This window comes from Manis javanica, chromosome 15, assembly GCF_040802235.1.
Source record: "Manis javanica isolate MJ-LG chromosome 15, MJ_LKY, whole genome shotgun sequence".
NCBI lineage: Eukaryota > Metazoa > Chordata > Mammalia > Pholidota > Manidae > Manis > Manis javanica.
In genome coordinates, this window is record NC_133170.1 from 79,569,406 (window position 1) to 79,589,585 (window position 20,180).

The 20,180-nt window shown below is 54.0% G+C and overlaps 1 protein-coding gene and 1 long non-coding RNA gene across 4 annotated transcripts; one reads left to right on the forward strand and one right to left on the reverse strand.

Moving 5' to 3' along the window:
• Positions 1 to 98: 98 nt before the first annotated feature.
• On the forward strand, positions 99 to 11,487 carry ASPHD2 (aspartate beta-hydroxylase domain containing 2). Its single transcript, XM_036993414.2, is given in 5 exon segments — positions 99 to 292; positions 4,420 to 4,705; positions 4,708 to 5,517; positions 10,682 to 10,795; positions 11,349 to 11,487. Coding segments are annotated over 4 exon segments (1,107 nt in total). The 5' UTR covers positions 99 to 292; positions 4,420 to 4,632; the 3' UTR covers positions 11,459 to 11,487.
• Positions 10,827 to 15,853, reverse strand: LOC118967459 (uncharacterized). Of its 3 annotated transcripts, XR_012125493.1 has the most exons (5): positions 14,089 to 15,853; positions 13,703 to 13,902; positions 12,980 to 13,573; positions 12,225 to 12,884; positions 10,827 to 11,785 (listed from the first exon to the last, which is right to left on the reverse strand). It is a non-coding gene; the product is annotated as an uncharacterized lncRNA (long non-coding RNA). The 3 variants fall into 3 exon arrangements; XR_012125494.1 differs by lacking the exon at positions 13,703 to 13,902 and having other exon boundaries at positions 14,089 to 15,851; XR_012125492.1 differs by having other exon boundaries at positions 13,703 to 15,851.
• Positions 15,854 to 20,180: the final 4,327 nt, after the last annotated feature.

Here is a 20,180-nt window from a genome sequence, read left to right on the forward strand (position 1 = left end):
GCAGTGGGCGCCGGGGGTCAATGGCCCCGCCCCCTCCCCGGGCCCGCCCGCCGCGCGCGGCATTGTGGGAACTGTGGTTCCAGCGGCCCCGCGGAGCGCGGCGCGGCGCGGCGTCGGCACCCGCGGAGGCACCGGCGCGGCCCCGGCTCGGGCTCCCTCGGCGTGGGCCGGGCAGCGGCCGGGCGGTGGCCCCACGGCTCGGGCAGGGGGCGTCCGAGCGTCCGCGCCCTCGGGCGGCGACGTGGCCCCGGCCCCGGCGACTGCCCCCCGCCTCCCGCACGCCCGGGTGCAGGTAAGCGGCGTCTCTGGGGGCTGCGGGGCGGCAGGGCGGCGCGGCCGGGCGGAGCCCGGGAGAGGGGGAGAGGCGGCGGCCGGGCGGCTGCAGGACCGCGGTCCGCACGCCCCGCGTCGCAGCCGCCGAGGATGCCCTGGGACGTGGCGCCCGCCCGCGCCCCGCATCCCGGCCCGGCAGTGGGGCCCGCCGCCCGGCGCTCGCTGCGTGCCGAGCGCCGCCACCGCGGCTCTGCTCGCGGCCCGAGCATCCCCCTCCGCCCCGTCGTCCTCTCCCCTGGGTTTACGCCCGCGCCCGCCCCATCACCCTCTTCCTTGGTGCCTTTCCTTGCTTGCTCTCCCCCTCCCCCTAGTCCTGAGCATCACCCGCTTCCCGTATTTCCCTTGGTGACCCTCCTCCCTTGTCCCGTGAGTTATCACCATAAGCAGCCTTCCCTAATCTTCAGTCGATCACCACTTTTTCTATCAGTATTCACCTTTCCATCGTCCCATCCCCCTCCTCCGCCGACCACCTGGTGGTCACCATCTGTTAGGCTATTGATAGGTTAACCTATCTTTTGCCCTCCGCTTTTTCCCCAACTCGCCAGAGTGGGTTGGTGCTGAAAAAGCTGGACAAGAAAGTCAGGAGGAAAGGTGTCCACTTCCCCCCACGGGAACTGGCAGCACTGGCGCCTGGGTGGAGAGGGTGGCATGCATCAAACATTTGCCCAGTACTGCCCTGCCCCTTGGAGGGCTTCTAGGGTAGCCTGGCCGCCCCTTGAGTGACCAGAATCTCTGTAACATTGGGCAGCCTCTTGGACTGGTAATGTGAACTGGATTAACCAGGTTAGAGATGTGAGTTTGTACCCCAGGTGTTCATTTCATCAGAAATTACCTTTGACTGGTCTTGCTCACTCGTTTGGCCATGAATTTGGACCCTCTTCCCCGGAGCCAAGTGACTTTTAAGATCTCGAGTTGCACCTTACTGATCTGCAGAACTGCAATGAGATGTCCCCATCCCTAATGAGGACAGAAATGAAAAAGATACAAATGGAACAGATGTGTGAAGGAAGCTGGAAGTCGCTGTGGTCCTGGAGACAGGATTGGGGGAAGCAGGGAGACTCCATACCCCTCCCACTGGGACTGATAGGGGTTGTCGCTAGGTGGTATGAGGGCCAGATGTTTAAACCCGTACTTAATAAGCTGCCAATCACCCCGTAAAGGTTAGGGTTTCCTAGGGCGTCCCATTTCAGCTGTGAGGTTGTTAATCTACCTCTGGGCTCAGGGACTTGCTGATATTTTGGCCAATTTAGTCACTGACAGGCATGACAAATCCTATCTCTAGCTCTAAGTGCTGTTTATAATCTTGTGAACAGTGTCTGAAACCGGGGTTCAGGGCATCAGGATCGTTGGCTGCCTTTTGTTTATAGCTCAGCCTAGGGAGCATTTATGGCTGGCATTGTACATGCAGAATGAGGCTCCCCCGAGGAGGCTTAAGTGGCAGGGGTGTCCAGTGGAGAGATTTCCCTCATCATCTACCCTGTCTTCCCTGCCTTCATTTTGATTGACTTAAACTGCACTGATTAGCAGGGCTGATGGGAACTAACACTGAACAGGTGCTTGTTAAATTATCACCTCCTCAGAACATTTAAGAGAAACCTCTCTCCTGGAGACTTGAGTTGAAAAGTTCCAATTAGGAGTTTAGCTCAGGGGTGGGGGAAATCCTTTTAGTACCAAAAGTGCTTGTTATCACGCACAAGATGGTTTCACACTGAATTTCAGGAATCCTGGGGTTTGGAAGAAGGCTTGCAAACAAAACGTGTTTCATCCGGATTTCCTTTCACTTTCCCTCAAGAGGAAGTGGCTGCTTGTTCTAGGAGGGAACCAGGGGTATTGGTGGTGGTGGGGGTGGGGGTCTGTTCCCATCCAGTGGGCCCAGCCAGCCTTTCCCCTCTTCCCCCGAATCTGTGAAGACATTGAAAAAGTGTAAAAAAAACTTAACTTCTAACTTCTCCACTCTTGTATTTTTCCTAGAAACATAAAAAATGCCCATGAATATTCAGTATGTGTGTTTTTGACTTACTAAAACATTCTGTCAAGTGATTCTTTTATTCATCCTAAACTGGGAAGATGCAAATAGGCCGTTAATGAGCACCTAAGGTTTCCCTTTGATTTTTAGCTTTGCAAGTCTGGTGACAAAAAAATAAAATAACTTGAAATGTGGGGCACAAGAGCATCCAGAATTTGCCTTTAGCTGCTGGAATTCTTAGCCCTGAGATAACTTTGCCTAATGTCCCACCTTTGGTTTGCTGGCTGATGGAGATGGGGGCCGCATGTCACAGCAGCCACCAGCACACACTGAACGCTCGTGACATCGTGACAGCTTTACATCTGTCATCACTGACCTTCGTCCAGTGAGCTGAACGTTACCCTGTCTTATAGACAAGGAAACTGAGATTTAGAGAGGGGAAGTGACCTGCCCAGGGTTGGCATTAATGCTCCATCCAGCCTATGCCCGGTTTGGCTTCTTAACCCCTCTGCTACTATTGCAAGAACTTCAGGCCAAATGTAGTCCCCTGAGAAAGAGGAGGGGACGGCTTTCCCCCTTTCTGAGTCACTGTCTCATATTCCTGAGAGAGAGAGAGAGAGAGAGAGAGAAGGCTGAGCGTGAAACGCATTTTCTGAATTATTCTGCTCCTTGAGATGCAGAGTGTATTTAATTTGGAGTAGCACCAGACTTGGCTGTTCTCATCAGATTAGAAAAAGCAGAATGGACAAAGGGCTCAGCTGGGAAACATGGCTGAGGTTTTACAGGCACAGGTGACATGGCAGCTGGACTCTGATCATACTTTTATGTTATTAGGGTAATCAGGGTGCTAGACACTGGTCCTAACCATTGGCAAGGTGTGTGGCAAAGCACTTCTCTTTTGGATACCATCAGAGACCTGACAGGGCTTCTCTTAACATTCTGTCCCATCATTCATAACCCCATGGGTGAGGCCAGTAGTTATCTCCCAGGCGGGTAGACAGAAAATGCCCTGTGTCTGGCACGGGTGTGACCCCAGAGAGTCCATTTCCTTTTCCAGCTTGATTTAAGCTCAACCCCTGTCAGAAGGGCAAGAGAGATTAAATAAGAATGACAAAGTGCTGCAAAAAGAGAAATGGAAATGGAGAACATGCAGTTTTAAAGTTCCTTTGCCATTTTTCAAAGCCTTTGAAACCCAGGTTTCTCTTTAATTAATGGTGCAGAGATTTAAGGCGAATAAGCACTTATTAAATACCTACTGTGAAAGAGTATTGCAAATGGGTGGATACTGGCTTTGGTCAGATGGGGTCTGTGTCCCTGCACTGGCTCTGTGAACTTGGGTGAGTTATATGACCTCTCTGAGCCTCAGTTTCCTCATCTGTAAATGGGAATAATAGCACTTCCTAAGGATGACACAAAATGCAGACTGTCCACAATTTACAATGGTTCAGCTGAGGGTTTTTCTGCTTTGTGATGGTGTGAAAGCAGTAGGCATTCAGTAAAAACCCTACTTCGAATTTGGGGTTTTGATCTTTTCCCAGACTAGCAATTTGATGATACTCTCTCGCAATGCTGGGCAGCGCGGAGAGCACAGAGAGCTGCAGCTCCCACTCAGCCGCGTGATCACAGGGCAACTGAGACGCTGACAGCCATTCTGTACCCAACAGCCAGTCTGGTCTTCGTTTTCTGTACCGTATTCAGTGAATTACGTGAGACGTTCAACACTTCCTTTTGAAATATGTGTTAGGCTATGTGTTAGACGATTTTGCCCAACTTTGGCTAGTGTAAGCATGTTGAGCATATTGAAGGTAGGCTAGGCTAAGCTGTGATGTCTGGTATGTTAGGTGTATTAAATGCATTTTTGACTTAATGGTATTTTCAACTTACAATGGGTTTATCAGGACATAACCCCATTTAAGCCAAGGAAGATCTAGATGGGACTACTGTAATTATCAAACAGTATCTGATGCAGAGTAAATACTACTGGCTCATAAAATGGGGAGAGAGTACACAAGATTGAGAAGTGGGGTCCCTTGCCGACAAAACGATCTGAGACTTACAGTTCACTTGAAGACTTTTCCAGGTGTAAACATTTATGCTGGTTGGTTTGTTCTTATGCCCAGGTTTGGACTTCCGGAAGCTGGCCTCCTGGCTCCCAGCCCACGTGCTCACGCGACATCAGGCAGCGCCTCTCACCTGCCCCGTGGTGACTTGTGCCTGGAGCAGAACCGTGGGCCCGGGCGTAGGTCAGTGCTACCCCTGGGCAGGACCCAAGGAACAGTGGCAGCCATGCCTCCCCCTGTGCCAGCTGCCCCTTCCCTCCCGCACTGATCTGCATGGTGTGGGTGCCCTGGGGTCCCCAGAGGACTGACTGTCCAACCTTGCTTCACACGCTCAGCAACAACTCCCCACAATGTCGCTCCCGTGGCTGGTGGCCTGGAGCTGGTCGCTGGACGGCCTGAGGGACTGCATCGCCGCAGGCATCCAGTCTGTGCGGGACTGTGATACCACTGCTGTGGTCACCGTGGCCTGCCTGCTGGTCCTGTTTGTATGGTACTGCTATCACGTGGGCAGGGAGCAGCCCCGGCCCTACGCCTCGGTCAACGCCCTTATGCAGGGCTCGGATGCCAGCGGGCTGCAGAATGGGTACGTGTACTGCCAGTCCCCTGAGTGCGTGCGCTGCACCCACAACGAGGGCCTCAACCAGAAACTCTACCACAACTTGCAGGAGTATGCCAAGCGCTACTCCTGGTCTGGCATGGGCCGCATCCACAAGGGCATCCGCGAGCAGGGCCGCTACCTCAACAGCCGGCCCTCCATCCAGAAGCCCGAGGTCTTCTTCCTGCCCGACCTCCCCACTACGCCCTATTTCTCCCGGGACGCACAGAAGCATGATGTGGAGCTGCTGGAACGGAACTTCCAGACCGTCCTGTGTGAGTTTGAGACCCTCTACAAAGCTTTCTCAAACTGCAGCCTCCCGCAAGGATGGAAAATGAACAGCACCCCCAGCGGGGAGTGGGTCACCTTTTACTTGGTCAATCAGGGGGTCTGTGTCCCCAGGAACTGCAGGAAGTGCCCACGGACGTACCGCTTGCTTGGAAGCCTTCGGACCTGTATTGGGAACAATGTTTTTGGAAACGCATGCATCTCCGTGCTGAGCCCTGGGACGGTGATAACGGAGCACTATGGACCCACCAACATCCGCATCCGATGCCATTTAGGTACGTTGCAGGGATGGGGTCTCCCGGCATGTACCCTTCTGAGCACAGCCTGTCTGACTTATGGGAAACCAGACATCATGCAAGCTCAGTGCTTCTCCCATGTAAACAGTTTGACAGCAGAGATGGAGTCAAAACAGAAACTTGTGATCAGTGTAAACCTAATTCCAGACCAGAGCTCTATCCAAAGGAACTTTCTGTGGGGACAGAATTGGTCTCCATCTGCACTGTCCGATCCAGTAGTCACATGTGACTGTTGCCTGCTTGAAATGTGGCTGGTGCAACTATAAAACTCAATTCTTAATCTAACTAGCCACACTTGGCTAGTGGCTACTGTATTGGACAGTGTAGCTCTAGAGCCAAAGACTGTGATTCCTGAGGTTAATAATGACACCCAGGAGGCCAGGAGAGATACCTCAGTGCTTTCTGAAGAATCTGGGATGACGTGATGTTTGGTGTTAAGTTGATTTTATTCAGCTTCCTGGGAAGTTGGTAATACATGTATTGGGTATAGCAGTGGTTTGCAAAACAGGTTTGGGGTCCAATGGCCTGTGTTTGCATCCTGCTCCCACCACTGGCTAGCTGTGTTACTCTGGGCAAGATCTTCCCCTCTCTGGGCCTCAGTTTCCTCATTTGGAAAGTGGAGGTGAAAAGATCATCCTCTACAGAGTTACTTTGAGGATCTAATAAGACGATGTGTATTGTAAAGCGTTTATTTGCACAGAGCCCAAATAGAGTGAGAAAGGCTCAACAGAGGTAGGCTTAAAAACAGTTTGGTAAACAGGGGTATTAGTTCCCCAGAAGGCCTTGTTCCTGATGAGCTGTGAAAACAGATTGGTTACCGAGGTGACGGCACCACCGTTTAGTGCCCCCGACTAGAGGAGCACGCGGAGGGCCTCAGCACGGCCCAGCCGGAGGAAGCTGTAGCACTGGCCACCGTGGTTACAGAGTGGAGGGAGAAGTATGCAGAGGAGCCCCCGAGACAGGCTGGAGTGGGGCCTCATAGCTGGGTCCCACAGAGGACGGACCCTCAGGCTGCCAGGGAGACCTGAGCTGAATGCCCTGGGCCTCCCAGCCCCTCTTCACCCAGAACCCTCTGCTTTTCCCTGCTCTGTGTAGCAATTCTGAGTAAAATGTGCTTTGAACAGAGGACCTCCCTGCTTTAAAATACGAAGAACTAGACTTGAGCCGTTGACACAGTATTTTGAGAGTAAAGGCAGGACAGGGTGGCGGCTGCAGAGGTATCCTGCATTCACGGTCAGCTGTGGGACCTTGGGCAAGTAACTGAGTCTCTCCCTGCCTCAGTTTCCTCATCTATAAAATGGAGAGGATTGTTAAGAGGGTTCTTCTATGGTACTCGGCACATGGCCATCCAATAAATGGTAGCTAGTAGCTTTTGTGACAAAGATCGTGTTGGGTGGTGTGAAAAAGCCTCCATAAGATGTGGTCTCTGCCCTCAGAAAACAGTGGAAAATGACCAGGCTCTCCGAGCACACTTGGACTCAGTCTGTCAGCCTCACTTGCTGAATGACCTTGGGCAGGATCCTGACACTCTGCGGGCCTCTGTTTTCTCTCCCTTAAAATGGAGGTAGTGCTGCCTCACTGGACGGCCTTTCAGAGGATCAGATGTACTCTGTGTAAAGGACTGGCAGGTAGAGGTAGCCGGGTGGAGGGGATCTGATCCATCTGAGAGGTGAGGTGACCATCCAGGTCATGACCGTGATCAATAAAATCGCTGTGCCAGGCTGCAGGGCGCTCTGACATCAGAGGACAGCGTGGGGGCTGCAGGCGGGCTGCTCCGGGGACATGCAGTGCCCCTGAGGGACGGCTGGGACCCCAGTGCGGAATGGAGGAGGAGCCTTCGGGGGACGCCATGTCTGGGCTCTACTGGACAGGTGGGGTCCAGGTGGGCTGGACAGGTCGGGTGGGAGCAAAATGCAGCCGGGACTCCCAGCCAGGCTTCGGAATTGAGGCTGCGGGCAGTGAGGAGCAATGCTTTTCATTTTGAAGTTTTTCCTTGTATATTTTTCTAAAGGTTCAGAATTTGAGGGAAGAATGGTTGAGGACTGAAGAGGTGGAGTTCCAGGCGGATGTGTTGAGTCGGAAAGGCTGGTGGCAGGAAACCCAGGGTCCCAGGAAACCTAGGAAACTCCTGTGTATTAATGCTGTCGTGCCTCTGGGCAACATGAGTGTGGGCGTGTGTGTGTGTGAAACATGCCCACACGGGCCCTCTTCCTGACCTGTCATTCCCTTCTCAGCCCCGCTAGTTACCTGCCACCAGAACAGGGCCATGTCGTGTTCCCTGGGCAGCAGGAAACTTTGGCAGATGGCCTGCTCAAGTGTGGCTCACTCCCCGTGGCCAGGGCAGGCTGTGGCTGGGTGGGCTCAGCATTTCCCTCTCCACTCTCATGCCCACGTGACCATCCACTCAGGAAGGAAACAAAGGCATGTTCGAGTCACGTGACCTTGTGTGTTGACAGAGAGGGACTGCAGAGGGTGAGGTCAGAGGCAGAGTGAGCCTGGGACTGCTGGTGGCCACACCTGCTGCTACCTGGCTGAAGTGGAGGCACCTGTAGGTCAGATCTGAGCTCTTGAAATGCCGACCTTTGTCCTCTTTGTCTGCCTTCAATCTGAGTTGTGATTGGCAGAACTGTCCCCAGACAATTGAAACCCCAGTCACTGTTCTGCATTCCCTCCACCCATTTGTTAGGTGACGCCGCTCTGAGCTACCCCTGGCGGTGACGTCACCCAGCATGGACTCCCTGCGGAACCACGCGATACCCAGCATTGTGTACAGGGTGGACGTCCCCACTGCACTGCCACAAGCCTTTAGACCACCTCTGACGCTCAGCAGGCAGATGTCACTGGGAAGGCAGATGGCCAGCCTCGGGCGAGGGTGGGTGCAAATGCAGGAGTGTATTCAGGGGACTCGCTCTGACTCGGCACAAGCAGACGCCTTTCCGGTTCGTGCATATGATGCTGGATTTCTTGGCCATCTAGTTGGGTGGCAGCAGCGAATCAGCTTGTGTTTGCCTTGCCCACCCTAAGTGCCAGCTGCCAGCCTCCTGAAGGGACAGCTTTCTCTCCCCCTTCTCCTGCCTCCTGCAGTGGGTTGGTGGGGACAGAACAGAAAGCCCTAAGCCAGAGGATATGGACTGGGGACGTGGGACTGGCCAGGGCCATGGGTGAGGCCTGTCTCTACATCTCTACACCCAAGAGCCACACAGGCACTGTGTTTCGGGGGAGTATTGGCCATTTATGCTAAGCTGGGCTGTGGGCAGTAGGAGGAGTGGTGGGTCACTGGAAGGCTGGAACAGAATGAAGGGGGAGGCAGAGGAGAATAAGCAAGGGGCTGTTAAGCCAGCAAGCCAGGCCATTTTTCTGTTGTGCCATGGCACTTGGCCATGAAATCATTCAGTGACCCGGAGAAAGGAGAGCTGCTTTCTGAAACCCTGAGATGGACTGTCCCTGCAGAGAACCACCTATCCCCGAAGGTCTTCTCTGCCAGCACCAGCCACTGAGGAGTACGTGGCCTGTGGGCTCTTTCCATCCGGGCAGGAGTGGCTGGCTCAACTCTGCAGGTGTGAACATGGCAGGAGAATGTGGCCTGGATTCCAGATGGATGGGCTCAGCTGAGTCAGTGAAATGCACTACTGGGAGTTGAATATTAACTACAGGAAAGTGGACAATCGCTTTAATCCCACCAGTGGAATAAGTAGCATTTGTATCATATTGCCCAGGGGTCTAAGGGCCTGTTGTTTGGAGCCAGACTTGAATTTGAATTTGAATCTCAGCTTTTGCACGGGCTAAATAGTGATTCTGTAGGTCACCTAACTTCTCTCAGTCTCAGTTGCTCCATCTGTAAAGTGGGTGAAGTGATGTCTATAAAGTGCTTTTTGGCGCAAATCTGTGCACAGGAAGTTTTTAATTATTGGTTGCAAGGACAGCAGTCACATAGCCCTGGAAAGTAAGTATGCCAATGTCCCTCCTTTACAGACAAAGAAGCTCAGAGAGGTTAAGTGGGCTGAGCTGAGTCAGTGAAATGACCTGCCCAAAGTCACACAGCACATAGGTCAGAGCCAGGCATCTTACCCCTAGACCTCTGTCCTTCCCCTCCTCCATGTGGCCTCTTTGTATGAAGTCTTACAACACCTGTGCTCCTTGGAGCATCCACCTCTGGTTCAAGGGGTGCGTCAAGACACGCTGGCTGTCAGAGAGAGAAAGCTGTTGTGTGTTTGTCATAAGGATTAAACTGGGGGGATGCCGATGGGCCTCGGGTCTTAGCTGTCACAGTGGGTCACTGAAGGCAGACGAGAGCACCAGGACCCCAGCCCCCTGTCCAGGGGCCCCTCCCAGGGCAGGCCTTCCTGAGAGTCATCAGCTGACGCAGCCCCTTCAAGTCTGGGAGATGGCTGTGCAGTGCCCTCACTGCGGGTGTTAGGGAGCGATGGGGGCCAAGTGTTTCTTCAGACTCTTGGGTGGGAGGTGGGGACATGGACGTTTACATGTGGCGGCATGTCATCTGCCCCCCCCTCCCCAGGGTTATGCAGCCAAGCCTGGGACTCCCCACCTGCGCTGCAAGCAGATGGCTCCCTGTGAGATCTGTTCTCTTGAAGCTCAGGCATTTCTTTAGGGCCGCCGTGTTTCCTAGGGGGCGGCTGGGGGGTCTAATTAAGAACATGCCACCCTCATGTCTCAAAGTGGGCTTCAAGGTTGGGACCCAAAGAGGAAGGCGTCTTTAGTGATGGCCTTTGCGTCTTTAGTCTCAGTGGCCCCAGAGACGGGATCACAGTAAACACAGTGACTGGGCAAGGCTGGCTTCCGATCCTGGCCTCCCTCAGTTTCCAGGGGTCCCCTGGCTGGGTCAGGAGTCTCAAAAGCATAATGCAGGCCCTGGTCTGTGCTTCGGTCAGAGGGGCTCATGACCCAGAACAGACCAAGCCAGGGGAGGAATGAGTTTTTCCAAGGGGCCACTGAGGATTGGGGGTGCACAGCCTGTATTTGCCCTACCCAACTACCCCCCACCCCCAGACATGGTGCCGGCTGGATGAGGCAGAAGGTTGGGTGCTTGGGACGCCTGGGACTCTCACCAAAGCAGGCCGTCCCCTGACCTCCGACCCTCCCTGGTCCTGCCTGCCTTTACTCCTCCCTCTGCTTTCCCCCCAAGGTCTGAAAACGCCAGGTGGTTGTGAGCTGGTGGTCGGGGGGGAGCCCCAGTGTTGGGCAGAAGGCCGCTGCCTCCTCTTTGACGACTCTTTCCTGCATACTGCATTCCACGAAGGTGAGTGTCGGCCTTCCCCTTCGCCGCCTTTTTGGTTTAAATTACAGACTTTCTTCTTTAGAGGAGTTTTAGGTTTCCAGAGAAACGGAGCAGAAAGTGCACATCACCTCCACACACAATTTCCCCTTTCATTAACGTCTTGCATTAGAGTGGTACATTTGTTCTAATTGATGAGCCATACTGACACGTTATTATTAACTAGAGACCATACATTACATTAGGGTTCACGTTGGTGGAGTACATTCTGTTGATTTTGACGAATATGTAAAGTCATGTATCCACCATCACAGGATCATATGGAATCTGCTTCACTGCCCTAAGTGGGTACTGGGGCAGATCCCACCGGGCTTGGCCCCCTCCTCATTCGCCACCACCCCACCCCACTGCCACCCAGTTCCTTTTACGCACTCTGCTCAGAATCATAATGAAATCATGATAACATTCTTGATTCCCATCTGTGCCGAGGGACAGAAGCTAACCACGTGGTGTCCAGCCCTGCGTGATCCTGGCTCTGGGGTGGCTCAGACCTGTCCTCTCGTGCTCCCCTTCCCAGGTTCAGCAGAGGATGGCCCACGGGTGGTTTTCATGGTGGATTTGTGGCATCCAAATGTGGCAGCAGCTGAACGGCAGGCCCTGGATTTCATCTTTGCTCCGGGACGATGACAACCTTTTCCCATGCTGCAGTCGGCAAGAGGGGCCGCGGGCCAGCCAGGGAAGATGGGTACAGTCCAGACCCAGACTCCATGTCCAGAGACCTGCCTCAGCAGAAAGCTCTCATTCGGGATTTTTCTATCACATTGAGTCCCTCTTCCCTTTGGTTATTGTAAACGGGAAAATTTCAGCTTGTATTTCCTTAGATTTTTCTTTTCCCTTCCGGTCATTTGCTTCCGCAGTTCCTTCCTGCCTGATAACGCATTCCTTGGCTCGGCGACCAGAGGCCCGGTGCCCCCCATTGTCTGCGTCAGGTTGCTACCTGGTCTTTTCAGTGCTCTGAAATTGAGTAACCAAATGGTTATTTGTCTGAACGTGGTAACATGCAACTCCTTTTAAAAGAGAAAAACAAATACAAAAAACTGCAAACCAGAGAGCTGGAGAGCTTGGTCTCCACTGTTGTCACAGTCCAACAGGGGGACCCTTCAGCCACCTCAGGGCAGGGGACGGCCACCATCCCCGCACCCGGCCGACTTCCTTGGCAGGATGGACGCAGGCAGGGGCAGCACCCAGCACCCAGTGTCAGGGCCTTGGGGGACTTGTCCCCACTGCTCACCTCCCCCTACACCCTGGCAGGTTCCTGAGGGCGATGAGCATTTGGCTGGTGGGACTGGAGGCTCTTCTGTAAACACTGCCATCCTTCAAAGCTGAGGCTAGTGTCCTCAGGAGCCGAGCTGGGGCTCCCACGGGTCAGTCGCAGAACATGCGATTCACTTACCTCACTGCCTACAGAAGTCCTACTGCCAAACCGGGCCTGGAATATTCCCCGGTGAGCTGTTTCGCATCCACGGTGATGAACGTCGAGACCGCCAGGCTGGCTGACAGGAGCTGCTGTGGTGGGATGGGGCCTCACCAGGTGATTCCTGGGAGAGCCTGTCTCTGGCCAAAACTTGGATTGTAGATCTGACCAAAGTGTCCATTTTGCTTTGGGGTTCTGTTGCTTATGACTTTGTGTTTATTTGTACATAAATGCTCAAGCGGGGGACTCAGAGATGGTGGAGGAGCCAGTCCTGTGTGTGTCGTTGCAGGAGGCTGTCCATGAGTGCCAGCGCCGGGGCTGGCCAGCCCAGAGGACCCCCGGCACAGTGCTGGCTTTCCGGTCTCCTGTGAGGGATGTGGCTGGTTCGAGGCACTAATTCTAGAAGCAGCCTCCTGTTAGCCCATGTGTGAGAGAGGAGCCTCCAGCCATACTAGAGATGCTTGTCTCAGATGTGTCCTGAGCAATGTCGGATTTCTAAAGCCATGGGGCAGTGTGAGTGTCCAGCACGTCACACGTACAGGTCCAGCGTTTGTATCCGAGTGGAAGGCAGCAGCCTCTGTGAGGAAGCACCCACAGGAGTAGACACAGCGTGAGACGCACTAGCAGGCACTAGCCAGTCTGCAAAGGAAAACGGGTCTACATGTGAGCAAAATTTCTATACAGGTATTTTTCAGCGATGAGAATGCAGCAAAGGGTAGAAATCTCAAACCCACCTGAAGTCTTTTTGCTCACTGAGTATCTTGTTAAAGAATCACTGAGGTGCATGATTTCTGTACACACTGACCACTCCACGTTTACAAAGCCAGCAGCCCGTAGAGGTACCTGGCTACCTGTACTCATGGGATGCAGTGGGGGAAACAGGAGACAAATAAATAAAGGATCTTGCTGAAAACCAGAGTGAAGTGGCCAAGTGGACTGTTGGGAAGAAGATGTGGCACAGACAGAAGCCCTGGAAGGGACACACGTATGAGATGGAGGCTCTTGGTTTTTGGCTTGTGTCACGGAGGCAAGCAGGACTCCATAAGCAGTCGTGTGTAGTGAAGCCAAACACAGTTCTGAAACAAGGGGTGTGGGGTGGGGGAGCAGGAGCCGGGCCGCGGATTGTTAAGGAGCTGTAGGCTCTCACTGGGCAGAGACCGAAGACTGGGGCCTCAGCAAGCTGAGTCGGGACTCAGTGCCAGGGGCTGGCTCCCGTGAGCCCTCGGGCAGGTCACGGAGCCTCTGGGAGCCTCAGTTTGCTCTGCTGTAGAGGCAGCGCCCGGCACGTGCAGCAACAGCGTCGGCTCCTCTTCTGCCACGCAGAGGTGCTGAACAGTTGCAAAGCAGGTTAAGGAAGAGATGGACAAATACATTAAATCAGTGGCAGAGGTGGCCAGTGACTCCTTCCCCTTGTCTGTCTCTAACTACAGGACAAAAGAAGGTCCCTCAGTAGCTACCTTTTGAGATGTTTTCCCTTTGTCTTAGAAGAGGAACAGGGGATGCTGGTGGCTTGGGTGCCCGCTGTTTCCACAGCAAGCCTGCTTCCAGCCCAGGGTCCTGGCTGGGCTGCCACGGCAGGCGGTGAGGAAGAGTGCCACTCGCCCCAGGCCGGGTGTTTCTCACTCTTGTAAAGTGTGCGCCACCAATTAGGCAACTGCTAAAGTAATGTACATGCTACAGCTAGCAATGCTGAAGGAGAGAACCGGGAGCCAGCATACCCTCCTGGCTTCGCGTGAGGAGCCCTGCCTCCCCCGCCAGATAGCCTGCGTCAGCTGCAAGGTCAGGCTGCCCACGGCCACACCCCAGGTCCCGCAGGCCGCGGCTCATCCTCCCCCAGACTCACCTGGTTGTCTGCACTCTGAGCCCTCCTTTGACAGTGGCTGCGCTTGCAACGTTGAGTGACCTACGGCATACAGTGAGGGGGTGGAGGGCCAGCCTGATTCACTGGTTCTTGATTCGGGCTGCACAGTACAATCACTTCGGGAGCTTTTGAGAAATACTGATGCCCACACTCCACGTTAGCTACAACATCTAATTTTGTTCAGGGTGTGGACCGGGTCTCATAATTTACTTTGTTTCTAGCCCTGATTGTAATGTGTACTGGGGCTGAGGGTTGAGCCCTGAGTAGCAAGAATGGCAGGCCTTTGAAAGCAGCCAGCCTCAGGCTGACATCTGCGCTGTGCCCACCATGTAATGCCAGTCAGGCCACCTAACCTGGTCTAGGACCGCCACCATCGTAAACACTCTCCCCCAGCAGTGTCCTGATGGGCTCTTTAGGAACAGAACATGCCATTCTCAGTCTTTGGGTTTCCCGGACCTGAACCCACCTGCAGGGCTGGGCTCATCGTCCAACCTGACTAAACAGAGCCTTCCAAGCTCTTGGGCAGGGGGATTGGGTCAGGGCTGGGGTACATGACACAACTGGCCTGTCAGAGTCTTCCAAACTTCTGGGCATGTAAGGATTGGGTCATGGCTGGGCACATGATCCAAATTCTCTTTCTGGGACCACTAGGAAAGGCCAGTTCCTGTGGAGTGGGGTGGGGTGGGGTGGGGAGCTCTGTAAAGGAAGTCAGAGAGTGAAACGGGAAAGCAGGTCCCGCCCTGTGGAGATGATCTGAGACCTGAAAATAGCTTAGCCTGGAACCTGACCTCCCACCGAGCTTTGCAGGTACATGAGCCACTGAACTCCCTTTTTTACTCTTAAGCCAGATTTGAGTTGTGGATTCCATCTCTTGGCACCAAAAACTCCTAATACACTCTCTGAGTATCATCTATAAGATGGCCTATGCCTACTGTGATAAGCTTAAAGTGAGGTCTGAGTGAGACAGTATTATGTCAAGTGCTGGGTGGACAGGAGGTGCCCCATACAAGTTTTTTTTTTTTTATGTAAATGTAAGAAGCAAAGGCTAAGGACAAAATGCAGTTTTAAAGAACCATATATGGCCTGCTGCCAGCAACCACCCCTGAAGATTCACCTCCCTGCCAAACCTTGCTAACTAGGTGTAAATCCAGGGAAGAGGACAGAATAAGGCCGTATATTTCAGAGCTGCTGACAGACGGCAGTGACACTACTCAAGCAGATCATAGCACTGGGTGGCAGGAGGCAGGCAACACACACAGGGTGATACGCTTTCTGCTTCCTTCCCAGGCATACACATTGGTCCTAATTTCTGATCACCTACTATGATTCCCCATATTTCCCTACTTCCGGGTGTAGGCACCCCCCCCCAATCCAAGGTGAGAGGATTGTCCTAGAGAGAGCCCTGTGCACTCCAGAAGATTCCTTCCCATACTTGACTAACCGATACTTGTGGCCACACTGAGGTAAGCAAAGATGTGATGCATGTTTAACTAGAAAACGTAGGGGCAGAGAGGGCAGTGGATGTGAACATGTGGTTGGCTGGAGGACAAGCTGGAATTCGAAGCCCAGTATCCCAGCCTCAGACTCAGCAGTCCTCTGAACTCCAGACCTGTGTTCAGGCCTCACTATCCACAGCCCACACAGGGCCCCCCTGGGGAGGCTTCTCAGGACTCTCACACTGGACCCCACTTTCTGAAAGTCCACAAGATGCCACACCTTTACATACATTACATCTTCCTCTCCATTTCAAAGACACTGAGGTCCAGAGAAGTGAAGTACCTTGGCTCAATGTCCATGGCACTCAGTCCTGGAGCTGCGGTTTGTGCCAGGTCTCTGACACCAGAGCCCATGGCGGGCACCAGTCGGGGCTGCTTGGAGAGGAATGACACGCTTGGAGAGGAATGACATGATCCAAATTCTCTTTCTGGGACCACTAGGAAAGGCCAGTTCCTGTGGAGTGGGGTGGGGTGGGGTGGGGTGGGGTGGGGAGCTCTGTAAAGGAAGTCAGAGAGTGAAACGGGAAAGCAGGTCCCGCCCTGTGCCTTTTTCCAGTTCTCACCCTCCTGTGCTCACGGGGCCTGACTAGGTCTGATGGCGGGGACTCCCAGCCCCTCCCTGGGCGCGTGGGGTCCCGCCGAGGAGGAAGGCAGCGGGCTGCACTCCTGAGCACACAGAGACAATCAGGAAATGGCCTCTTGCTGGCTCTTGGCGGGATTCAAAAGCCACTCTGGGTTTTATTCCCAGGAGAAAACAGCTGATGACAGGTTCAGACATTTAAAATAAAGAGATGAAGTATCCTTTTTTCACCCTTGAAGCCCTTCAGAACCTTCCCCCTAAACTCCCCAAATTCAACGAATATGTTGAATTTGCTAGCACTTTCTTCTAAGCTTGGATGACAAGTGCTGGTCTTACACCCTGCCCTCTCCAGTCTCCTTCCAGAAGGGGCCAGTGGGGGGCGGGGGACTTCTCCCTCCTGCTGCCCTTTTCCCAGGACAGGTCAGTACTTAAAGGGTGACCCAGGAGTGTGTATGGTGGGAAGGGTGAACACGCTGGTACTGCACACCGTTCAACAGTATCAACCACCTGTTTCCTGCTTACACCCTCCGGGAGCGCCTTAAGAGCTGGGGTTCCCTGGTTGCTTCCTCCATCTGCCCCCAAACCCAATCCACTGCCAAATGCAGGCATTACAACTCTGATCTCCTAGGCATTCTTAAAACACATCTGCCTGCTTCTCTGTTGCCCTGTCACCTCCCTGCCGCAGGCGACTAGCCCCTCCGACCTGGACAACCAGCTTCCTAACCGTTTCCAGTCTTGCCACGGCCATCATCTGTTCAGGAGCCAGTGGCTCTGGTAATGAGAACCAGACCGAGTCCCTCCCTGCTGAGAGGCTCCCCTTTGCCCAGAGCCTGGCGACCTCAGGCACCTCCTGGTGGCCCCAGCTCTCCTTACTCGGCAGCACACACTGGGGACAGCGGAGGACCCGGGTCACCAGTTGGGTGAACACGGCAACTTTGCAGGGTGGGCAACTGGCTTCCTGTGGCTGCTGTAAACGATCTCACACTCGGTGACTAAAAACAACCCAACTCTATTGGCTCACATTTCTGGAGGCAGGACATCCAAAATAAGCCTTACTGGACCTAAATCAATGTCACACTCCCTCCAGAGGTTCTAGGGCAGAACCCATCCCTGACTCTGGGCATCTAGTGGCCCCCAGTGTTCCTCGGCGTGTGTCCACATCCCTCCAGTCTCGGCCTGTCTTCACATGGCCTTATCCTCTCTGACAAGCACACTTGTGATGGCATTTAGGGCCCATTTGGATAATCTAGGAAGATCTTTGCATGTCAGGAGCTTCAGCTCAATCACACCTGTGAAAACCTTCAGCATATAAGGTACCACAGGTCCCAGGGATTGGGACCTGATGCCTTTGGTGGCCCCCACTCGGCCCACCACACGGGCCCCAAGGCTCACACAGTGGAGGGCACATCACTACTCGCTGCAGGGTGGGATGTTAGGGTCACAGTAACTGGAGGGGCGTGGGGGTGGCGGCGCGGCTGCCCTGGGAAGGACCACCAAGGGGGTGACACACTCGGGAGAGACCACGGAGAGGGTGGCCGCCGCCATACCCAGTCTCTACTCACCACGGCTGTCAAGGTGACAGGAGCAGATGCGTCCAGGTGCTTCCCTCCAGGGGGAGGCAGTTTGATTAGGCTCAGTCATGTCCCTAGGGAATAGTCCTTCCCCAGCAGGAATCTGATTGCCGCTATTAACCACTCCAGGGGGAGGTCACCCAGGTGGACTGTGAGCCCTAGGCAGGGGCTGACCCGGAACAGCTTTCACTCCCTCTCCCTCCTGGGTTCCCTGCTCAGGAGGCTGGTGTTCTGGATGACAGGGGAACTCTGGCGTCAACTGTACACCGTGGCAGGGCACACTGTCCCACAAACTTCATCATCCCTTGGGAGCCCTGCCGTGAGGGCGTGCAGCTTGCTCCACAGAAGAGCCCATGCTCGGAACCAGGCACTGAGAGGCTTACTGTGAGGGTGTGGGCCTGAGACTGTCATTAAACGATGTCCCGACAGGCCCTGGAACCTCTGAAGTACCAGACAGGAAAAGGAGGGGTTGAGCGTCGCTTCTCCAGCCGCCTCTGGCCACAGTCCCCAGCGGGCTGCCTCTGAGGTCACGGAGCACAGCTCCACCGCAGGAGCTCAGCAGCACCAGGGAAGCCGGGACATGTCTCCAGACTGTAGCTTTTCTGAATTAATCCTGGGTAGATGAGAGGGGGTCCCTCTCCATATCCAGGGGACAGGATTTGTAGTGCCATCATAGTGGAGAGGGGAAGAAGGCTGACCGCACAATCGACATACAAAGCTGTCTTCTTTGGTCGGGTCCTGGGGACACTGATTGAAGACAAGCTGGAGCTGGCAGGCAACTGCCACAGCGGCCACAGCCGGGAGCCTAGAGGGCTGGCCTGCGGTCCATGTCAGAGGTTCAAGAGGCTCCAGGAGCAGCAGAAAAGCCCACCAAGGGAGGCCACTCTCCAGGCTGACCCCTGGCTATTTGACAAGAAAAAAGGGTGAGGGGCGGACCCCTTACCCCGCTCCTTCTCCTTCTGACTGCTGCTCCCCAGCCCAAAAAGATGCATCCCAGGACCAAGGAATGGTTCTCACCCTCCCAACAATGCCCCGCATGCCCCCAGACTCCAGCTCCACCTGATGGGTTTCCTCAGACTGCTGGCGAAGCCTCGCTGTTGCCAAGGGCTTCTGCCACATCCCCAGGTGGGGCTCGGGGACCATGTGGATGGATGCCCACTCTCAGGTGCAGGTGCCCTGTTTGGAGGCACCTGGGAGATGCTGAAAGAGGGGCCAGGGCAGAGCCCAGAGGAGAGGAAGCAGGGACCCAGCTGGCCATTAATTAAGGTCAGGCTCTGGAACTTGTAGGAAGTTCTCCAGGGCGGGAAAGGAGGGGCTGGGATCCAAGACAGATGCTTTGTCTAGCATTTGGCTAAAGGCTGCTCTCCCATGTCCAAGCTGTAAAGAACCTAGTTTGGTGGGTGGGATATGGGCATGCAAGCGTATCAACTATCTGTGGCTCTGTAACAAGTCACCCCCAAAGAGTGGCTTAAAACAACATGCATTTACTATCTCACATACTCTCTGAGGGCTGGGAATTCACAAGTGGCTTAGCTTGAAGTTCTCGTTCAGCCTCTCATAGGGCTGCAGTCACGATGTTGGCAGGAGCTGCACCATCTGAAGGCTTGACCGGGGTTGGAGGACCGGCTTCCCAGAAGGCTCCTCACCACGAGGGCTTCTCCATGGGGCTGCCTGAGTGTCAGTTCCCCCAAAACAGGTGAGCAAGAGAGAGACAGCAGCTGGAATGTGCTTTAAAACCTAGTCCCAAAAGTCATACTGCCATTTTCACCACATTCTACTCATTAGGAACGAATCACTAGGTATAGCCCATGCTTGTGGGGTGGGGAGAAATAGGTTCCTCCTTTGCAGCAAAAAATTTATGGACATATTTTTAAACAACTCTCACATGTGGGTCTTTACATTATGCTATGCTGGCCTCATGCTCCATGTGGTCATTTAAGATTCACTTTTGGGGTAAAAACTTGTAATTTCAGTGAGCTCAAGACTGAGGACCTTGCAATTCTGGAGCACTGGTGAGCAAAAGGAAAAATGTGGCTGCTTAAAAATACCCCACAACAGAAAAGGAACTGACATGTTATGTGTCAGTTAGTCATGGGAAGGTTCCTTGAGAAGCGGGCACAAAGACTGAACTCTTTCTTGGAGAATGTAGCAGAGAACTTGGACAATACACATTTATCCTAGCTTGAGGTATGACCCTCCTCCATCTGCGAAGGTCACCTCTTAAGCCAGCCAGCGGCAGGAGAGACCCCAGGGGCTGGGTGAGAGAGGGTGACAGAGACCTGTGAAGCTGGGGCTCACGGGAGCAGCTGGCTGAAGCCTGCGCCCTCGCGGACAGACCGTTCTGAAGTGCACCCAGCCTCCCCTGGCCACCCTGGATGGAGCAAGGAAGAGAAAAGCATCTGCACAAAATACACACACACAAACATA